Source organism: Octopus bimaculoides, chromosome 20 (genome assembly GCF_046866305.1).
Source record: "Octopus bimaculoides isolate indiv1 chromosome 20, ASM4686630v1, whole genome shotgun sequence".
In the NCBI taxonomy this organism is placed as follows: domain Eukaryota; kingdom Metazoa; phylum Mollusca; class Cephalopoda; order Octopoda; family Octopodidae; genus Octopus; species Octopus bimaculoides.
The window spans coordinates 48,303,886-48,326,201 of record NC_142947.1 but is presented as its reverse complement, the minus strand read 5'-3'; the positions used below and the strand labels follow the sequence as shown (position 1 = coordinate 48,326,201).

General features: G+C 38.4%; 2 protein-coding genes across 9 annotated transcripts in view; one reads left to right on the top strand and one right to left on the bottom strand.

Moving 5' to 3' along the window:
* Positions 1-12,487, bottom strand: part of LOC106879872 (ranBP-type and C3HC4-type zinc finger-containing protein 1) — a 47,318-nt gene extending 34,831 nt beyond the window's left edge. For 2 of the 8 annotated variants that reach the window (XM_014929594.3, XM_089338633.1), the window contains exon 1: positions 12,348-12,487. Coding sequence is in view for 2 of the 8 variants with exons in the window: in XM_014929591.3 (XP_014785077.1) it covers positions 3,354-3,542 (189 nt within the window). In the remaining 6 variants the exon portion in view is untranslated. Of the gene's footprint in view, positions 1-790; positions 1,346-3,353; positions 3,968-8,061; positions 8,223-12,347 lie in introns of those variants that run through there. The other 6 variants (XM_014929593.3, XM_089338631.1, XM_014929591.3 and 3 more) reach the window with 4 other exon arrangements.
* Positions 12,488-12,932: 445 nt separating this feature from the next.
* Positions 12,933-21,956, top strand: LOC106879874 (ER membrane protein complex subunit 4). Its single transcript, XM_014929596.3, has 5 exons — positions 12,933-13,060; positions 14,359-14,476; positions 16,158-16,311; positions 17,427-17,584; positions 21,830-21,956. Exons 1-5 carry the CDS (start codon positions 13,008-13,010, stop codon positions 21,863-21,865), a joined length of 519 nt encoding a protein of 172 aa, XP_014785082.1. The 5' UTR covers positions 12,933-13,007; the 3' UTR covers positions 21,866-21,956.
* Positions 21,957-22,316: the final 360 nt, after the last annotated feature.

Genomic DNA, 22,316 nt, shown 5'->3' with positions numbered 1-22,316 from the left:
TTAGATCAGCAACTTTAGTTTTGGACCCAGTTTTTCAAATGTTTCATATCAATCCATTTTTAACATTTTGCTTCATTCATGAAAATCTTTTTCCAAATTCAAGGCTAGAAACCTTCCCTGCACCAATTTGTACCTGGTGTCACATTCAGCCCTCTGTAGCACATGCACAAACACCTTGAATGTCAGATTTCTCAAGGTGTTATGAAATCAATCCTGTGACCCTGTTTGGGTTATGTACGAATCCATGTAACTTTGTGTTTTAACTTATGGCAGAAAGTTTTACAAACAACTCAATTGAATTCTGAGCCAAGAAAAACAAACTGTTGTTGTTTATGTTGCTACAAAGAAATTCATAGAACAAGAGTGTTTTTGCCAGTTATGAGAGTTGGCATATAAATCGAGAGAACAGATACATAACCCCCATGGGAGTGACAATCAAAGATCCACAACTGTCTAATTATTCAAGTAAAGTTGTTTTGATAGCATGCTTGCATCCATCCGTTCTATCTAGCTATCTTTAGTCAGAAAATGCTGTCCTGTCTTTAGTCAGAGAGTGCTACTCAATCTATCTTTAATCAGAGAGTGCTTCTCTATCAATGTTTAATCATTATAATTCTCTGGTTAGAAGCATTCCTCAACATTATGGTCAGTTAGATGAAACACAACCAAGAAGAACCCTAATGTTCAATCAACAGACATTAAATGAGACTGTTAGCTTCGTGCTTTCTGCTTTATGGAATTGATGTTTAATAAACTAACCAACTGAATTTAGAAAATTTTTTTGATGTACCTTTACAGGAAATCATTTGCAGGAAATCAGATGAATAGTTTTCTTCTTTCACAAAATTAGTCCCTGTCCACAAAGACATTGCAACAATATTAGTTATAGACACTGCCCACCTGTGTAGATTCGTGACTATGTATTTCCAACTGGTAAAGTCTGTACTTGTTGCCACTTCTTTAGTAATGGATGTCTCAAGAAATCTTATACATAACTGATTACAGGGATAGACCACTTGGTCACTAAATCTTGTATAAGATGAACCACTAAACGAGGAAATGAACTGCGCGAAACCTGAATTTAAGGATTGGCTTCAGCAAGATAAAAGATTATAAATAAGTAACTGTGACTGTTGCTACGAGAACAAGTTATGTGTTTCATTTATATGAATGTATATAAATGTCTCAAAGAAAGGAAATGCTTTGATGTGGCTAAGTACAGAATTAATATTTCTGAAATGAAGACACCAAAGCAATCAGTGGAGAGCGAACTAAACAGCCAAACACAAATCGAAAGCAAAAAATTACAGTTGTTCTATATACATAAAAAAAATTAATAAAAAGTGGATTGATTTCTACGGATATTCAATATTTCACTGCTTGGGTTTTTCCCTGAACAAAGGAAAACCCAAGTGATAAAAATACTGAGAAAATAGGGCAGGAGTTTGGAAAATCCCATGAGCAAACTTTACAATACGTTGTTATTTAAGAATTATGTAAATTTTTCAGTTGTGGTCTCTCAGCTCATTTTACTTTAATACTATACACTACTTTTATTTTGGAATCAAAATCAAGGATATATTGGTTATAGAAGTATTGAGCAAGATTACACAAACCCCCACACATAAATATACATGACCATAGTTTATGACAAAACAAAGATAAGCATTTTCTCAGAAACAAGCTTTATCAAGAAACAGTGCCTCCCCCTCCCCCCATGATTTTATTATGAAATGAGGTAAAGTGTGCTTGAGTGTGTACATATATATATACATGTGTGCGCGCATGTGTATGTCGTTTTTACTTCCTACCTGTTTCAGTAATTGCATTACAGCCATGCTGGCGCACCACCTGTAAAGGCTTAGTAGAACACATCAACCCCCAGTATTTTGTAGGTCCGCAAGAAAGATAAGGGAGAGGGGAAACAAGAAAGCAGAAAGGTAACTGTGCCTAGTCAAAAGAATTTGCAGGTGGCTATCTAAATAGAGAACAGCTTTCCTTATCTGTCAACGGTTAGAATATATATATATATATATATATATATATATATATATATATATATAAAACAAATGAGTATATGCATATATACGTACAGGTATATATATATATATATATATATATATATATATATATGCGTGTGTGTAGGTATGTATATATATATATATATATATATATATATATATACATACCTACACACACGCATACACAAGCACACATAAATACAGTACTTACAAACAAACTGACCTAACAGCACACAACTTTGGTGATTGCAAGTGTCTTTTTGCACAGATTTCACCTAACAAATTCCATTGGAATTATTCTATATGAATATTTATATATAGTGTTACTTAAGGAAAACAGAAAACCTAGGAATGAGGTTAGGAAGAAAAATATTTCAAGTTCTTACAAGCAACCAAGACTGAACTAGAGTCACAAACTAATTTTATTGTGTGTGTGTGAGAGAGAGAGAGAGAGAGTTCATGGGGGAGGCTAGTAAATAGATAGTAAATAACATCAGAAACGGTAGATGTATGTGTGTGTGTGTGTGTGTGTAATATATCTTTCGTTTATGTATATTGGTATAAGAATCGATGTCTTGGAAGTTGTTAGCAACGTTTGTTTTATATCGAGTTACGAACATTTCCATTTCACTCTGATCATCAAAAATGCAGCGAACTTTGACTTAGGTTACCAACGACGTTATTGTGCACCTGTTGCTGTATAAAATAACAAAACATCAAAACGAGGGACCCCGCTACAGGATGGCGATGATTGCTAGAAATAACAACCAACTCCTAAAAGCACAAAGACACATTAGATAATATAATCATTAAAAAAAACGGTGGAGATGGAGTATATGTAATCTGGGTATACCCCCACTTTTAAATTTTGTTTTTTTTACGGAATCCTATGTTTCAGACCATGGAGAATCCGATTCTGGAAAAATTTTTTCAAAAATCTCAATTTCAAAATTTCGATCCCCCCCCCCCGGTTTTTATATAGATCCACAGGGTAAACCTAACCCTAACTCAAACCCTGACCCTAACCCTGACCCTAACCCTAACCCTAAACCTAACCCTAACACTAGTTTTGTGAGATTTGGCTGTTATTTCTAGCATGTAAATAGCCTGCTTGGTGGGGGGGGGGGGAATTGAAATTTTTCAAAAATTTTTTTTTTCAGAATCGGAATCTCCATAGCCTAAAACGTGGGATTCCGTAAAAAAAAAATTAATAAATGAGGGGGGGGAAAGGTTCAGATTACATATAGTCCATCTCTACCAAAAAAACTGTCTGACACATCACCAACCACCACAGATTGTAAAAAGTAGAACAAAAAAGATTGTTTTACTCACCTGGCCATTTACTTGAAGGCCAACTACAAAGCGAGCAACATTCGAGAGGTAAGTACAAAACACTATAAATTGATTGTAAAATCTCCAACACACGACACCGAATTGGAACATGTAATGAAAGTAATTTCTGACATGTGCAAATGCAACAACAGTAATAAGGAAAAAAAGGAAGACATCCAAAATAACCATTTGATGGTAGAGTTGATATGTTCGCTCGACTTGGTATAAATAACAGCTATATCTCCTCCAAGTCACACAAATATCGGATAATGTACTATATCATTAATTTTCTTGATTTACATTCCTGTCTACATACAGTGAGCATGACTATAAGATGGATGGTCACGACTGGAAACCCTTCGATCAAAAGCATTGCTGGATCACGACTGACAAGGAAGCGAGGTGCTACAATAATAACTAATCTCGAGTATTAGCAATAAAACTAAGAAAAAACATGGTTTTTGTTAATAGTTGTCATTTTGGTTGTCAATAGTTGTCATGTTGGTTTACCCTTATTTCAAGGTTTGTCACGTAAGCTGTAACTAAATCCCTCAAAGCACAGACATGACAACAAGCTCCGAAACGGGGGTTGCGTCGTTACAAGACGGTCTCCTATCAGACAAGGGAGATAAGCGATAGACTAGAGTTCGGGGTCATGGCGTGTCGGGCGGGAATCAATACGATAAATACTAGCTAAGTCCCTGGGGTACATAGACTGAATACAGCTCTACCTCGAAATGTCTGACCATGTGCCAATATAACAAATCCTTACAAATATATAAACCAAAGCATTTCTACCTGGAGCGGACCCAAGAGAGAGGGTGGGGCTGAAGGGCACATGCCCCACCTGAAGAAAAGAAGTGCGCCCTTCTAAATAATGTTATTACGCCCTTATCTCCTGGACTTGTATTCCCTTCGAAAAATACCTGGGACCGCGCCTGCTTACACATGTGCCCCCGGCTTTGTTGCCTCATAACTTCCAGAAAAATGGATATTTTTGAATAAAATTTTCTACAAATACGCTTCAGATGGTGTAAATACCGATTATATCATAATTTGTGATAAAAAAAACTTTTCTACGAGTGCGAGTTGGCTTTTGTTTCCTCCTAACTTTCAGAAATATGGGTATTTTTTTATGAAATTTTTTCTACATATACTTTTCCGGGTACGTAAATTACGATTATATCGGAATTTGATGTGAAAAGGAAAACAGTGAGCACACACACATCACAATTTTTTTCGAAATTTCAAGTTTCATTTTGTAGATATATATGACGTGTCATATGTATATGAGCCCAGCAATTTCTTTCTTTCTTTTTTCTTGTTTGTTTTTCATGTTAAATTCTGATATAAAGAAAGTTGTCTCATGTGAATTTTCCGAAACTCCTCATCCCGCTCTCAGAATTTTTTTTCCCCCACCACATATACCTATATAATCAGAATCTACACCATCTGAAGCATATCTATAGAAAATTACATATAAATATCAATTTTTCATGGGACTGTCACATTAAGTTGACAGCATACAACTACTTTATATATACAATCTCCCCCAGATACACTCAGGCTTCACCCTATTATTCTTACCCAGCTGAGCAACCAGCCAGCATGCTCTCTCTGAGATCTATTGTCACCCAACAGACTCTCACCTTTACCTTACTATCCACCCCTTACACTTCTAGGGTGCCTTCAGTCCTTTCTTACATTCACCTCCGCCCCTACTCTTTTCTCTATCCACCCTCTCTTCCAATTTAAATTGGGAAACTTTTACTGCTTCTACACACACCCCTTCCCCACCCTACCTCCATGGCTCCTTCAGCCTTTTTCTTGCCTGGGAGCTGACTCACCTAATACTCCTCCCACACAAATCCTGCTTCTTTCCCTCTTCCCAGCTTCTCTACCTCCTCAACACCCTCTTCCATTCAATAACTCACCTAGTTCCCAGCCAATCTTGTCTTTTTCTCCCTTTTATGTCCCCCTTTCCCCCATACTTACTTTATAACATAAGGTAGCCCTGGACCTGTCAACACAACCCACTTTGTCCCCTTGCCTAACAAACCCTTCATTTCACAAGCCTTTCCTTTTCCTTTCTCTACTATACACCCCCGCCAATAGTATGAAGTCTCTCTCCCCACCACCACCACCACCACCACCCTCTCACAACTATAGATCTTTTCCTCTCATCTTGTTACCAAAAATCATCACACTCTCTTCTCTTTCAGTTATCAGTCTTACAAGTTGTAAGACGACCTCATTAGTGCCAGTGCCGTGAAAAAGAAAAAAAGAAAAACCTCAAGTGATTGGCATTAAGAAGGGCATCAAATTGTAGAAATTATGCCGGAAGCAGACATTTGGCGTTTGACACAGTCCTCCGACTCCTTGGAACCTCTCAAACTGTCCAACTGATGACATCATAGGAGACAGACGCTTAATATTGATTGTATGTATTAACACACAATGCATAGGTACACACATCTCGATATCAGGTGTGGTTGAGTATTAAGTTTACTTTCCCAACCACATGGTTTTGGGTTCAGTCCTATTGGTGGTATCCTGGACACATGTTTTCCACTATACACCCAGGTTGACCAAAAGCCTTGAGTAGATTTGGTAGACTGAAACTGAAAGAAGCCTGTCATGCATGCATGCATGCACACACACACACACATATATATATATATATATATATATATATATATATATATATACTAGCAGCTAAGCCCGGTTTCACCCGGTCTGTTTGGATGATGTGACTGTGATCGTTTTCGGTTAGGCAATCTATAACAGCGTTTCTCAACCTTATCATTTCGGGTCCCCTGTTTCGATTGGAGCCTCCAGCTCTATGAAAATTTCCTCCCCCGCCTCTGTCAGAAAATAGCTTCGCCCGTCCCCCCAAACCACCCTTTCTTTAATTTTTTTTTTTCGACAGAACCCCTCCCCTTTTCAGCTACAGGGAATACGAATCTGCAAAAAAATTGGCAAAAATCGACATTTCTTAATTACCACCCCCACCCCCATTTCTTTCATTTTGAACTTTTCAGAATTTTTTTTTTTTTTTCAAAATATGCGGAAAAATACAGAGATTCTGATTCTGAAAAAAATTTCAAAACATTTCTGTACTTACAGTTAGGGTTTTAGGGTTAGTGTTGGGGAAAACGTCAAAATTGAAGTTGGGGGGAAAAAATTTCACAATGCCGATTTTTGACAATTTTCCTTAACCTCCGTATCCGAAAACGGGGATTTTTGGCAAAAAAAATTTTTTAATACACAAATTTGGGAGAAAATGGGGGGGGGGGGGGTCGAAATGAGGTCGTTACATAAACTACAAATTTATGTTGTTATCTAATATGTTATGTAATGGATGCGTATCTGGAATAAGCCAGGCGATTTAAAAATGTTTAGCAATGTTTTGCTTTTGTTTAATCAGTATTACATCACGTTTTATATAACAATTATATCTTTGATACATACACGGATTTGCATGCACACTCACACACAAGTGCGTATTATATACATACCGACGCATACATATACATAAATTGAATAATGAGGGTAGAAATTAATATTGACTAAATTAATATCAATTTAAACCAGTGGCCTAGCATATTTAAAAAATCCGAAGATTAAGAAAATTATATTATATTAGGAATCCACCTGGTGGTCATTCCTCTTTATATATATATATATATATATATATATATATATATATATATATATATATATATATATATATATATATATATCGAAGTGGAGGTGTATGGTATTATATATCCATTTCGGTCGATATTACAAATCGGTTTCGCACTTGGGGTTCAACGGAGTGTTAGGCAACAGTTCGATTATATATAAACACACACATTGTGTGTGTGTGAGTGTATATTATATATATACACGCGCGCGCGTGTATATAGACACACGCATTATAAATATTCTTTTACTTGTTTCAGTCATTTGACTGCGGCCATGCTGGGGCACCGCCTTAGCATGTGTGTTTATATATATTACAAATGTATATATAAACACATACATCATATATTCTCCCTCCCTCCCTCTCTCTCTCTCGAACCATATATATATATATTTATATATATATACACAAACACACAAGCATTATGTATACAGTTAGATACATGCACATACGCAAGTGCATCTTCACGCGCGCGCGCGCACACACACACACACAGTTTCAATAAGACCAAAGCATCTTTTGTGTTTGTAGAGCGATCGTCTCATGAATTTCGACAACATCGTTTTATTGCCAGCACCGACCTCCAATTAGTAGCAGACGCTGAGGCAAGGCTTCCTGATGACGTTATAAGAACAGAGACCCCGTTTAGTTTTGGCATATATTTTAAAGGTTTGCAAGAATACTTCTCAATTCCCTAGAAAAACAGAATTTTCTTCGCTATAAATCAATTTAAATCAATTTAATGGACAGCTAACTTTAAAACGAAATTATTAAACAAAGAAAGAAAGGCTTGTACACAAAAAAAATTGGTGACTTTGGACTATTGACGAAATGGTTTCACATTCAGATATTAGAATTTTATTCACTTTCTACTATGAATGCTAATTATTTTTAATATTGGTTTAGATTAATTTATTAAAAACAAATGAAAAGAATGTCAATGTATAGCAAGGAGAATGTTTGGTCTATGTCCAAGTGCCGCCCGGTTTATGCTCCAAAATAGCGAACGGGTTTACTAACCTGGTATTTGAACTAAATCTCCAGTTCAAAAGGTTTCTGCATTCAGAAGATGGAATGGAAGAATTGGAGTGAAAATGTGTGAAAAGTAGCCAGAAGCTCAGTGAATTTCCGTTTATGAAACATCCATTCTGTGCTACAGGTTGGGGGGTGCTTCCTGGAACGGTGTAAGTGACAAAACGTCCCCTATTTATAAATTTCTAAGCAGCTTGTTAGGAGTAGGGGGTCTAATGTAGCGGCGGGGGACGAACAAATTGTTATGATTAATAAAATTAAGAGCGAGCTTTCGTTTTATGATCCAGAAAGTGAAACCACTGAACTCGGCAGAGAGGGACATAATAAAGTGAAAGTAAAATAATGTTGAGTAGTTCTCAATAAAACCTGTTATGAAATGAAACTGGAAGAAGGTTTTTCTTAGGCACTAAAAGTTTATTTGGAAATTATGTATAGAAGAAATAGGTCAATCGTTTTGCCTGTGAGAATTGTAGACAGTATCATCAATAGCAATGAGTCGACTGAATATCCATATTTTTGTATGATTACAATGAACACAAAGTATAATTAACTCTCTTGCATCATTAAGATTAATTAATAATTCAGTGGTGTGCCTGTAATGAGCCAAGGTGTTTGGTGACTCACCACAAATATTCAAATGCAAAAGTTTGAAGGTGTTGTGTCTGCAGACAATTACCAAATTATTAGATAAGATTCTTTCCTCTTTGGCTTTGATATTCCACTGCATTACCTTCTACTATTTGTTTTAGCTACTCTTCAGGCCATGGGTCTCTTGATTATATCAAGTTTTAACTTGTTGTTAGGAGACCCATGTTAACACATGGAGGATTCAATCAGAATGTATAGAAAGCACAGTTTGAGTGGAGAATATAATTATGAAGAGAAATTAGAAATATAAGAAAAGAAAAAATATAAAAGGGACTGGGAAAGTTTACAAGTAAAAAATTTAAGTGGCAAGGTGGGTCATTTCACAGATGGTTTTCAATGGGAATATTCAAACCAAGCCAGAGAGAGAGAGGAATAGGGAGTGGTATTTGAATGGGATATTGTGGAGAGAAGGGGAGAGGAAAAAGTATTTGTGTTCAAAGGGAAGGAAAAGGTATGCTTAGAGAGAGGGTATAGCAGTGAAATTGAAAGTCTTTGACAAGAGGTGCAATGGCAGTAATGACTATAATTTAAGAATTAAGGAGTTTCTATGTGTGTGTGTGTACTGTATGATCTGGTAGAGGTGTATGTGTTTCAGAAAAATGGATATTCTTTTATGAAATTTTCTACAAATACATTTCAGATAGCGTAAGATGTACTCCTCCGCTAATTTTGCTGCTTTATACATTTCTGAAAAAGGCATATTTTTTATAATGAAATTTTCCAAAGATAAATTATAAATGACGTAGATTAAGGTTATGCCAAAATTTGTCAGGAATTTTTTGAGGTGGATTGGAGTAGGTAGAATTTCTGATGAGTTACATGTCTCGACTTTGTTTCCTCATAATTTTTTGAAAGCTGAATACCTTTTTCCAAAGAAATTTTCAGCAAATGTGTTTCAGATGATGTAAAATTACGATTATGTTGGAATTTGGTGTGAAAAACTGAAAGGTGGTGGTCGAATATTCAAACTGGGGCTGGGTGCACACATCTATAGTTATGACCCATTGTATGCATATGTATTTTGGCACTGATTGGAATCAGTGATATGAAGACAAGTTTACCTTAATTGTCTACATAACTTTTCCTTTCACTTTTGCTGTCAGCCCTTAAATGTACAACAAATGAAAGCTCACCTGATAAATAAATGCGTATTTAATGAACTACACTCTTAATCAAGAAAATTTGTGTATGATTAAGTTTTGATATCAAAAATGTAAGATACATCAACTAAAAACGGTGCATATGGCGGAAATATTACCCCACTTAAAAAAAATTTTTTACAGAGATTCCGATTCTGGAAAAAAATTTGCAAAAATCCTAATTTAAAAATTTCAATTTCCGCCCCCTTCCTTTTTTTTTTTTTTTTTCATTTTTCACTTTTTCCAGAAATTGTTTTGGGCGAAATAAGTAGGAAAAAAATGGATCTTGTTCAAAACGGGGGCACCAGTATTTTCTTAACGAAACACTTTGAAACTTGGGACACTGGCAGAATGTGTCATATAAAACATCTTTTTCTCTTAGTCTTCTTGAAATAACTTGCGATGTACGTTTTTTTGTTAAGAAGACTAAGAGAAAAAGTTATTTCATGTTAAAGTTGTATTTCTGTAATTTCAACCAATGACTGACGTCCATTCAGCCGTAAAAATTAAGTGCTGACTACGTAAACAAACGAATCTCGGCGGTGATAAAATTATTATTTCCTTGTCAAAAAATGGCTGAAGCATATTGGCAGTAGCTAATAAACCTTTCTATTATAGGCACAAGGCATGGTTTTTGAGGGAAGGAGCAAGTCAATTAGGGTTAGGGTTAGGGAAAACGAACACACGTGTGTTGCCTTTGCAAAATGTCAGAAGTAATGGAGATTAAATACGCTTTACACCGCTTAAAGTGCCAAAGGAGTAACTTGTAAACAGCTGAATACTTGTCAGTAATTGGTTGAAATTATCGAAATAAGACAATTTTTTACATGAAATAAATCCGAATACAAAATTTTTTTTCTGTTCTATAACGCAAAATAGATAAGTATACGAAGTTTGAAAGCCTTTCGGTACCAAAAACACTACATAAAACATTAATGAAAACTGGTGCCCCCGTTTTGAACAAGATCCCAAAAAATTACTCCCCTCCCAATTCTACGGCCTTCAAGCAGGCTACCCACATGCTAGAAATAACAGCCAAATCACACAAACTTTTTGACACGTACATACATACTCTGTATCGAATGCTTTGCTGTATCAGTCTTTGCATTTCTCTTGGATAACATTGGTTTCATGGAGAGGCTGGGTTGCATGGGAAGACCAGCAGTCACCCATGTCACTTGGCGGAGTTTGAACTCAGAATGTAACAGCAGATGAAATGCTGGTAAGCATTTCGTTCGGCATGCTAACGATTCTGCCACTTTTCCGACCTACACCATTTCTTTAAATATTGGAGTTTACAACTACGTAAAAATAAAACTTTCACAAATTCCAAACAATTATTTTTCAAAAAGCAGATTACGATTATACTGGAATTTGTCATAAAAAAGGAGGCGGAGGTAAAGATCGTAGGATTTTTTTTTTTTTTTACAGGAACACACTATATCGAGGGCGAAGATTCTGGATCTGCAAAAAAATGAATAAATAAACACCCCCTCCCCTCCCCTCCGTCCAAGAAGTGAAATTAAAGTGTTTTCTCTAGTTTCACGCATGCATAGAGTTATAAAATAGCAGACGCAAAAATTATCTAAACAGAAATCCTGACATGCTATAAACACGTTTTCAAAATTTTTATATGAATCACCAAAGAAGAAAAAAATTTCAAAAATTTAAATCCACCCCACCCCCACAATTTCTTCATTTTTCACTTATTTTAGAAATATTTTTTGACGAAATATGTAGAAAGATCGCCGAAGACACTTTTTACGGAAAAGGCCGATAATTAGGAACTCGTACCGAAAGATCGCCCCATGATCTTTACTTCTGCCAAAAAGGAAATGGTGAACTCGCCCACAGATACTGTCATATGTCAGTATCTATGTATACGAGCCCACCATTTTTTGCTTTTTTACCCATTAAATTCCTGTATAAACGTAATCTATATCCTCTGAAAGGTAATTTTTAGAAAATATCAACAAGAAATAGCTAACTTTCAGAAAGTTATGAGGAAACAAAGCCAACTCGAGTGAATTTTCCGAATCTCCTCTCCGCAACAAACTCCTTTACAATCGTGACTCTACACCATCTGAAGAGTATTTGTAGAGAATTTACCCTTTGCTCTCTTTACTCCTTGGTCAACACTCTTGATTCGCAGCAATTTATACAGAAAATTTGCGCTTATAACAATATTTTCCAGATGACAAGTTTCGGTCACAAACCTATTCATAAAGACTCCTATATGTCAATGTTCAAAATTCAGGGTTAAACCTATCATCGAATGGGGTCTATTCTTCCTATCTACACCGATTCCTTCAAGTTTACTTCATGGGAGATACCAATGAGCAAACGGCTCACCGAACTCAGGTAGTGCGTGGAACAAAGTGAAAAGAATATCACCAAAGTAACTTAAACCGTCCAAAGGACGGGTAAGTTTGCTAGTGAAGAAATAAAATCAATGGGGGCACACTTATGTAGGTATACCGAACTTACCGTATCATCTTCAACATACTTTAGTGCCCGAACGGGAGCCTTCTTGAAAAAGCCATAGCAGAAGTAGACAAGGAAATGTTGTCGATATTAGCTTTCACGGAGTTGTGCATAACTTTCAGTTACTAATGAAACAGCGTGAGTAGAACGATTGTAATCTATTGTATGGAGTAACTTTGCTATTTTCATGTGGGTGGGTGAATCACTTGGTGAGAGCCGCCGGGCGAAATGCTTAATGGTATTTCGTATGTCTTGACGTTCTGAGTTCAAATTCCACCGAGGTCGACTTTGCCATTTATCCTTTAGGGGTCGATTAAATAAGTATCAGTTACGCACTGGGTCGATGTAATCGACTTAATTCCTTTGGGTGTCCTTGTTTGTCCCCTCTATGTTTAGCCCCCTGTGGGCACTAAAGAAATAAATATACTACACACTCACACATGATTTCAGATGTGTTCATATATGACTTTTCACTCATTTGAAAAGAAAGCATGCAGTGTAGCAAAGAAGAGTCCTTTACTTTTTAAGAATGGCAAGGTGTAATTTAAAAGAGATTTTAGCTGCTATTTCTGGCATATCAAGTGACCACTACAAACCGCTTAAAAGAGTTAGACAACTTGAAGTTGTGTAACTCTTCTGTATCGAAGTTATTTTTATTGTTTAATGATGGCTTCCCGTGTCCGCCGTCATCGCTGGGCTTTGGATTTCTCTGGAAGGTTTGTCATATCTTTGCATTCGTGTCGAACATTGGTTTCAGGTGTTACAACAGCCTTACAAGTAATATTTTCATCGTTCATTCTGTTTATGGTGATATCGTAAACAGTATTTTTCTAGTGAATAAGTTTGAGATTACAACAGTTGGACTGGCAATTAACCCTTTTGCTAATTAAGAACTGGTTATTTATTTCTAATTGCGCTAATTAATAGTTTAATATATATTTCTAAGCTTTCTTTATGTTATTAAAGTAGTACCTTTAACGGCAGTTTAATAATTTTTTTCTAATGTGATGTGTATTCGATATATTCCTGAATAAATTAAACTTAAGGGTACTACTAAAGCAGCACGGTCATGAACGCGCAGTCGCGCGTTCGCGCTAGCTAGTCTTGAGTGGTCGATCCTAACCCTAATCCGCGTGTGCAAATGAATACGTGTTTAGGGTTAGGATCGACCACTCACGACGAGCTAGCGCGACTGCGCGTTCGGGACCGTGCTGCTTTAGTAGTACCAAACTGAAGAATGGTTTAATATTCATTTACACTAATTCCAGTAAGATTTCTATCCGAATTAGACAAACTGGCGCTTAGCAGAATCGTTAGCACGCCGGACAAAATGCGTAGCGGTATTTCGTCCGTTTTATACTCTGAGCTCAAATTCCACCAACTCACTTCTTCACAAGACAGGGAGGCTCTAAAATGGGTCAGAGTTCAGGGAATGCTGTCCTTCCTCGTCTAATAAACCCATTAAACAAAAAGTTTTGAAACAGATTAAACATCATCATCATTTAATGTCCGCGTCCCATGCTGGATGGCCAGGCAGGAGCCGCACTAAACTTCTGTGTCTGTTTTGGTAGGGTTTTTATGGCTGGATGCCTTTAACACCAACCAACCAGCAGAGTGGACTGAGTGCTTTTTACAGGGCACAAGCACAGGCGAGGTCAGTTTTGGCAGGGTTTTTACAGCTGGATGCTGTAAAATAAACAATAAAAAGAAAATCTGCAACTTGATTGATATGATTAATGAGTAAAAATTTATTAACATTGACAGATGGCTATGTGTTTTGGGTGGAAAGGGAGGAGGCAGTAGTTAATTACAAGGATTCCAGTCTTGGTTGCTTGTTCTATTTCATGGACCCTAGGAGAGTGAAACACAAACTCAGTACCTACTGGATCTGAACTTAGAATGTCACTTTATCAATCCTGCTCTCCACTGTATTATACTAGTTAGTGACTGACTTTTATAGTATTGATGAGAGTTCACACTTGTTAGGCTGTTGTTTATTTTCTCTTTTTTGCAGGTCCAAATCTGACCACCAGGTGAGTCGAATCTCTGACCTCCGACCTCCAGTTGGTTACAGTGAGACTGCCAATGTATCCGACCGAGTTAAAGACATTGATCCAGACTTAATTGTTAAAGTATGTACTGAATATCTTACTGAATCTTCTTTTCTTTTCATTTCTTTCCATTCCAATGTGCAAAGGGTTGAAAAAATCTTCGCTTACAATGTCCCTCAACCAAATCCCACTCACTAGGCTATGGTAGGAGAGCTGGTATTAATGAACTTAATGTAGCAACCCATGACGTTTTAATTAGTGAGGAGAAAACTCATTGGCTTAATAGATTAATTCTAGTTTTAAAATGTCTACAAATTTAGTTGAAGTGTTTTTACTGAAGATTATCCTCCCTAATTCCTGTTGCTACAATTAATCTCAATAACATTCTATGTTTCTGTTAATCCTACTAGGAGATGAGGAGAGAAGCAGTTGGTGTAATTCTTAGACTGAGAAGGTGTTAGAAATAAGGTTACGTCACCTCAGATTAGCCCTTTTTAAGGAGATCGTAGGTGGTCGGTTGAGCAACAATCTGCAGCTTCCCTGTCTCTGCCCAGCTAAGGACCATACTCCACCACAGTCCAACATTCAGTGATTAATTTAAGCAACATGTTCAGTGTGTCATTCTGAACATGTTGCACTCTCTTCAGTGTCCAGTGTTGTTCCCTGCAGATTCTGGTGGAGATTGGTAAAGTGGATTTAGCCAAATTCCTGGGGTACATCCCACCAGTGTTTGGGGTTGGCACAGTGCTTATTGATTTCACTGTTATTTTTGTTGGTTTCATTTTGACTTTATGCAAGTTGGTCATTGTTGGTAGACAGAATTTTAGAAAGTGTTTTTGTGATGAAGAACAGAGATTAAAGTGTTGAGTCAAAGATCTTGTAGTGGGGTGGGATGGGAAAGCCATGTTGTCAAACATCCATGTCAGCTCTGATCCAGAAAAGCCATAAAAAGCTGTTCCAGTTGTGAACAGCCCCGATCAAGCAGGTCAATGAGGAAAAGTGATCCAGACATTAGATAACTTGCCTTACTATTAAATATGTGTGCTTCCCTTTTTTAAAAAAAAGTAGCATACACGAGGAATTTGATTGCTGTTTCTAAACATAATCTCCCTCATCATGTTACAGACTCAAAAGAAATGAGACATTGTTTGTTCTAGAACTTCAATTCAACCAGTCCACCTGCCAATCAGGGAAGGAGATGTGCATCACAAATCAATTTATGGACTGTTCGCCAGTTCAGAGACCATTCGAGTCTGGTCAGGGTCGTCTCTGGTCCACAGCCAAAATATTTTGTGGCATTAAAGAAAAGAAATGTCTGGAATGAAGTTTTGGTAACATGACTGTGTGGTTGCTATGGGAGATCAGATTATATGACCTTACATTTGTAACAAGGATATAGACACAGATATTGTGGTACGATGAATTGCGTGTACTAATTCATTATATGACAGACTCATCCTGGCCCTTACCGACATTAACACTTTAAATGTATTATTTAATTACTACTTCCATTTACAGCATTTATTATGATGAGTTTTCTCAGCCAAAAAGTCTGTCATGAGAGGACATGAAAATGAAAACATTGAGTGTTGATGTGATTGAGTTTTAGATTAACATATTTAACAATTGTCTTATTATGGCTTTGACCTTTGTTGTGGTTGTGAGATCTCATGGATGCTGTATAAAAGAGGGACTGGAACATAAGTAGTGTAAACTGTTTTTGCTAAGATCCCTAAATCCTTCTGTGATGTTCTAATTTTAGAGATCTTGGGATGTGGCCCTTGGTCCTGTCAAACAAGTACCAATGAATATTATTATTATGTGGATGGCTGGAAATTCAATATCTATTTTCCCAATAATGATGGTTGGAATGATGTTCTTCAGACCAATTCAGGCTCTGATTGGAATTCAAAACAGTAAGTCATGTTTTGTTGTTGTTCTATTAGCACTGATACTTTTCACAATTTTTCAACCTCCCCATTTCACAATCCGGATGGGATAAAATGTATTTGTCATCTGGTTCAACATCAACCCCCAGGCCCTTAGATGCTCTCAGCAGAGTCTACCTGGTTTCCATTTCCTCCCTCCATTTCAGGGTTCTTCTCCTAAGTGGTATAAAAAAAAAAGGTTTCAGTTCCCTATTCTCTAGCTTCTCCTTTCTTGATCTTTCAGCTGCTTTTACATGAATTATTTGAGCCCTTAAATAATGAATGCCTGGTATTTATTGTTGGGTGGATGAGAGATAAATATCCCCCTGAATAAGATGCTAATCACTGGCAGACGTAATTACATTCTATGGAAGACTCGTCAGTTTTAGCAAACTGAAGAAGTACTTAACGACCCCAGCACATGTTCATTGCACTTATTTACGGGAGGGGTGGGGACGGTCCATTTACAGTTGACCGTTTTTGTTGAAACAACAGTGACACTCTGTTGAATAGTTTCGTCATTTTTTTCTCAACTGAAAAACCATGTTTTCACCTTTGGAGTTGGTTGTAAGCAACATCAGAAGGGAGGAGACTCTGGGTTAAGAAAGAAGACAAGAGGTAGATACAGGACTGGCAGAGAAAATGTCTTCTCGGCAACCACCAGCTGTGGTTCTGGTGGTAGCTAAGGGTGACTAATGACTGTAGGTGTGCAAGGTTTAGGACCAGAAAGTGACATACATTGACCCCCCCCCCCAGCAGGGGTAACACAATATTAGTGATTGGATTGAAACCACTTCACCTGGTAAACTTTCACCTTCACATATCATCTCTCTCTCTCTCTCACTACTACCCACAGTCAATGGAGCATCAGAAACAGTTAAGTATTAGACTAGTGACCTAACAGGATAGGAATAGTCTGTGTGTAGCTTTGCATTATGAATTCAAATCTTTGCCAGTCAAGGAGCCCTTGAAGATGGTGTGGTGATGATATTGGAGCCTAGAGTTGAGACAGGGCAAGAAAGCATAGCTAAGGGGTCCCCTGACTAATCTTCTGCCACAGAAATCTGTACCTGAATCATTGTTTCAATTTTTTTTTATTTCAGCATTCAAATTGATTGAAGGTTACCAAGGACCATTGCAGAAAATAGTTTACTTCTTTGGGAATGTCATCTGTTTGGCACTGGCTGTGTATAAGTGTCAGGTGATGGGTTTGTTACCAACGCAGCCATCTGATTGGTTGGCCTTTGTTGAACCACAAAAGGTATGTATCACATTTGTACTCCTTGACAAACTTTTCCAAGAAAGGTTAGCAGGGAATATAGATTTTGTGTGTGGAAGGTGTACAGGTACAATAAACACTACAAATATACAGAAAATAGACTGCATCAAATGCCAGGCAGGTAAGCTAGAAGTAGTTGATAGCTTCCATTATCTAGGTGACCAAGTCAGTAGTGGAGGTGAATGCTCCAAGAGTGTAGCTGCGAGATTAAGAATAGGCTGGACAAAGTTCAGAGAGTTCTCTCCCTCAGAATGAAAGGCAGAATGTATGATGCCTGTGTGCAAACAGCTATGCTACATGGCAGTGAAGCATGGGGTGTGACCACCGAGGACATGCGTAGGCTTGAAAGAAATGAAGCTAGTCTGCATCACTGGATGTGCAACGTTAGTATGCATGTACAACAGAGCGTAAGCATCTTGAGAGAAAAGCTGGGTGTAAGAATCACCAGATGCAGTGTGCAAGAGACGTCTGTTTTGGTATGATCATGTGATGCGTTTAGATGAGGCCAGCTGTGTAGAGAAGTGCCAATCTCTAACTGGGTGGGGGAACTTGTGGAAGAGGTAGACCCAAGAAGACATGAGACGAGGCGGTGAAGCATGATCTTTGGACATTGGGCCTCAGAGAGGCAATGACAAGTGATCGAGACTTTTGGCAATATGCTGTGCTTGAGAAGAATCATGAAGCCAAGTTGTGGCCATGCCAGTGTCATGTAAATGGCAGCCATGCATTGTAATTGTGGTTGTTGCTGGTGCCATGTAAGTGGCACCTATGAATCTTAGTTGTTGCCAGTGTCATGTAAATGGCAGCCATGCATTGTAATTGTGGTTGTTGCTGGTGCCATGTAAGTGGCACCTATGAATCTTAGTTGTTGCCAGTGTCATGTAAATGGCAGCCATGCATTGTAATTGTGGTTGTTGCTGGTGCCATGTAAGTGGCACCTATGAATCTTAGTTGTTGCCAGTGTCATGTAAATGGCAGCCATGCATTGTAATTGTGGTTGTTGCTGGTGCCATGTAAGTGGCACCTATGAATCTTAGTTGTTGCCAGTGTCATGTAAATGGCAGCCATGCATTGTAATTGTGGTTGTTGCTGGTGCCATGTAAGTGGCACCTATGAATCTTAGTTGTTGCCAGTGTCATGTAAATGGCAGCCATGCATTGTAATTGTGGTTGTTGCTGGTGCCATGTAAGTGGCACCTATGAATCTTAGTTGTTGCCAGTGTCATGGAAATGGCAGCCATGCATTGTAATTGTGGTTGTTGCTGGTGCCATGTAAGTGGCACCTATGAATCTTAGTTGTTGCCAGTGTCATGTAAATGGCAGCCATGCATTGTAATTGTGGTTGTTGCTGGTGCCATGTAAGTGGCACCTATGAATCTTAGTTGTTGCCAGTGTCATGTAAATGGCAGCCATGCATTGTAATTGTGGTTGTTGCTGGTGCCATGTAAGTGGCACCTATGAATCTTAGTTGTTGCCAGTGTCATGTAAATGGCAGCCATGCATTGTAATTGTGGTTGTTGCTGGTGCCATGTAAGTGGCACCTATGAATCTTAGTTGTTGCCAGTGTCATGTAAATGGCAGCCATGCATTGTAATTGTGGTTGTTGCTGGTGCCATGTAAGTGGCACCTATGAATCTTAGTTGTTGCCAGTGTCATGTAAATGGCAGCCATGCATTGTAATTGTGGTTGTTGCTGGTGCCATGTAAGTGGCACCTATGAATCTTAGTTGTTGCCAGTGTCATGGAAATGGCAGCCATGCATTGTAATTGTGGTTGTTGCTGGTGCCATGTAAGTGGCACCTATGAATCTTAGTTGTTGCCAGTGTCATGTAAATGGCAGCCATGCATTGTAATTGTGGTTGTTGCTGGTGCCATGTAAGTGGCACCTATGAATCTTAGTTGTTGCCAGTGTCATGTAAATGGCAGCCATGCATTGTAATTGTGGTTGTTGCTGGTGCCATGTAAGTGGCACCTATGAATCTTAGTTGTTGTCAGTGTCACGGAAATGGCAGCCATGCATTGTAATTGTGGTTGTTGCTGGTGCCATGTAAGTGGCACCTATGAATCTTAGTTGTTGCCAGTGTCATGTAAATGGCAGCCATGCATTGTAATTGTGGTTGTTGCTGGTGCCATGTAAGTGGCACCTATGAATCTTAGTTGTTGCCAGTGTCATGTAAATGGCAGCCATGCATTGTAATTGTGGTTGTTGCTGGTGCCATGTAAGTGGCACCTATGAATCTTAGTTGTTGCCAGTGTCATGTAAATGGCAGCCATGCATTGTAATTGTGGTTGTTGCTGGTGCCATGTAAGTGGCACCTATGAATCTTAGTTGTTGCCAGTGTCATGTAAATGGCAGCCATGCATTGTAATTGTGGTTGTTGCTGGTGCCATGTAAGTGGCACCTATGAATCTTAGTTGTTGCCAGTGTCACGGAAATGGCAGCCATGCATTGTAATTGTGGTTGTTGCTGGTGCCATGTAAGTGGCACCTATGAATCTTAGTTGTTGCCAGTGTCATGTAAATGGCAGCCATGCATTGTAATTGTGGTTGTTGCTGGTGCCATGTAAGTGGCACCTATGAATCTTAGTTGTTGCCAGTGTCATGTAAATGGCAGCCATGCATTGTAATTGTGGTTGTTGCTGGTGCCATGTAAGTGGCACCTATGAATCTTAGTTGTTGCCAGTGTCATGTAAATGGCAGCCATGCATTGTAATTGTGGTTGTTGCTGGTGCCATGTAAGTGGCACCTATGAATCTTAGTTGTTGCCAGTGTCATGGAAATGGCAGCCATGCATTGTAATTGTGGTTGTTGCTGGTGCCATGTAAGTGGCACCTATGAATCTTAGTTGTTGCCAGTGTCATGTAAATGGCAGCCATGCATTGTAATTGTGGTTGTTGCTGGTGCCATGTAAGTGGCACCTATGAATCTTAGTTGTTGCCAGTGTCATGTAAATGGCAGCCATGCATTGTAATTGTGGTTGTTGCTGGTGCCATGTAAGTGGCACCTATGAATCTTAGTTGTTGCCAGTGTCATGTAAATGGCAGCCATGCATTGTAATTGTGGTTGTTGCTGGTGCCATGTAAGTGGCACCTATGAATCTTAGTTGTTGCCAGTGTCATGTAAATGGCAGCCATGCATTGTAATTGTGGTTGTTGCTGGTGCCATGTAAGTGGCACCTATGAATCTTAGTTGTTGCCAGTGTCATGTAAATGGCAGCCATGCATTGTAATTGTGGTTGTTGCTGGTGCCATGTAAGTGGCACCTATGAATCTTAGTTGTTGCCAGTGTCATGGAAATGGCAGCTGTACTGGTGGCACATAAAAGCACCCATTACACTCCTGGAGTGGTTGACATTTGGAAGGGCATCCAGCTGTAGAAACCATACCAAATCAGACGGGAACCTGGGGGCAGCTCTCCTGCTCATCCATTCCAGTCAAACTACCTAACCCATACCAGCATGGAGAGTGGATGTTAAATGACGACGATGATGATGATGACTACCTCTTCCGTTGTTTTATTCCTTTGAGGAATGAAACAGTGACGCCATGATAATGAGGTGAATGGTGAGATGTGAGTTCTGTGGAAACAAGAATTTAATGGAATTGTCTTAAGTTATTTAGTTTGCAAAAAGTTAACAGACACACACACACACACACATATGTTTGCTAGAAGAGAGGACTGCCTCAAACAGAGCTACAGAGAATTTGAAATGATATGACAATAATTATACTTAGACTAGTCAAAGGCAACATAACTGCAGCAGTTGCCCCTGCAAAGACACCCGAATCAGCTTTGACTGATGAACAAAAACCATTTCCCTGAAGCCCTCTTGCACACTTCATGGATAAGACACAACAGTCTCATTGGAGGCTATGGTCATGTATGGTGCATGGAATGAAAAGTGACCGAGGTTCTTGGAGGCAATTGACTATTTGCAGCATCGTTAGGAAATCATCCAGTCACTTAATCACACATATGCATATGTGTGTATACATACACACACACACATCCATCTGTTTATGTCTGTCCATCCACCTGTGTGTGTGTGTGTGCTACTTGTGCATTTGTGGTTTTATTTGAGAAAGTTTTTTCATTCTGGTGTTATTGTAATGTACTATGAGTTTGTGCTCTAATATAATTTGTTTTTACTCAGACACACCTACGGGTTCTGCTACTGCTTCAGCCATGTTGGGTTTACTGACCAATTATCTTCTTTTTGTGTCTTTCAGAGAATGGAATGGTCTGGTGGTGGCATTCTTTTGTGAAGGATGAAATTAATCACTCTGTTGAAGTTGTATCTAAATTATAACAACAAATGTTTTTATTTAAAGCAAATAAACAAACAAGATTCTGATATGTCTGTGTTGGAGATTGATTGATTGTTTTATTTTTTTAACCCCATCTTATGCACACCTGCTTCCTACCCAGTCTGTGCCCGTTGAACCTTCTCAGTAACATCCACCCCTCCCGCCTCTAACTATGGCACTATTTCTCAGCTGCTGCTATGGAAACAGAACTGCACATAATTCCATTCCTTTGTTTGTTTATCTCTCTTCTCAGAACCCCTTCCCTTGCCGCCCCTCCTTCTCTTCCATCATCATCAGCATCCCTGACTACTATATGTCCACTGTACGTCAATTTTCCACCTGTCACATCACTGGCACCACTACTGCTACTGCAAGATAGAAAAAAGTCATTTCATTTGATATAACAAAA

Coding starts and splice junctions, on each gene's coding strand:
- LOC106879874 (XM_014929596.3), top strand. CDS start 13,008: ATGATGGCTTCCCGTGTCCGCCGTCATCGCTGGGCTTTGGATTTCTCT. Junction 13,061..14,358: donor GCTTTGGATTTCTCTGGAAG/GTTTGTCATATC, acceptor TCTTTTTTGCAG/GTCCAAATCTGACCACCAGG. Junction 17,585..21,829: donor CCTTTGTTGAACCACAAAAG/GTATGTATCACA, acceptor TGTGTCTTTCAG/AGAATGGAATGGTCTGGTGG.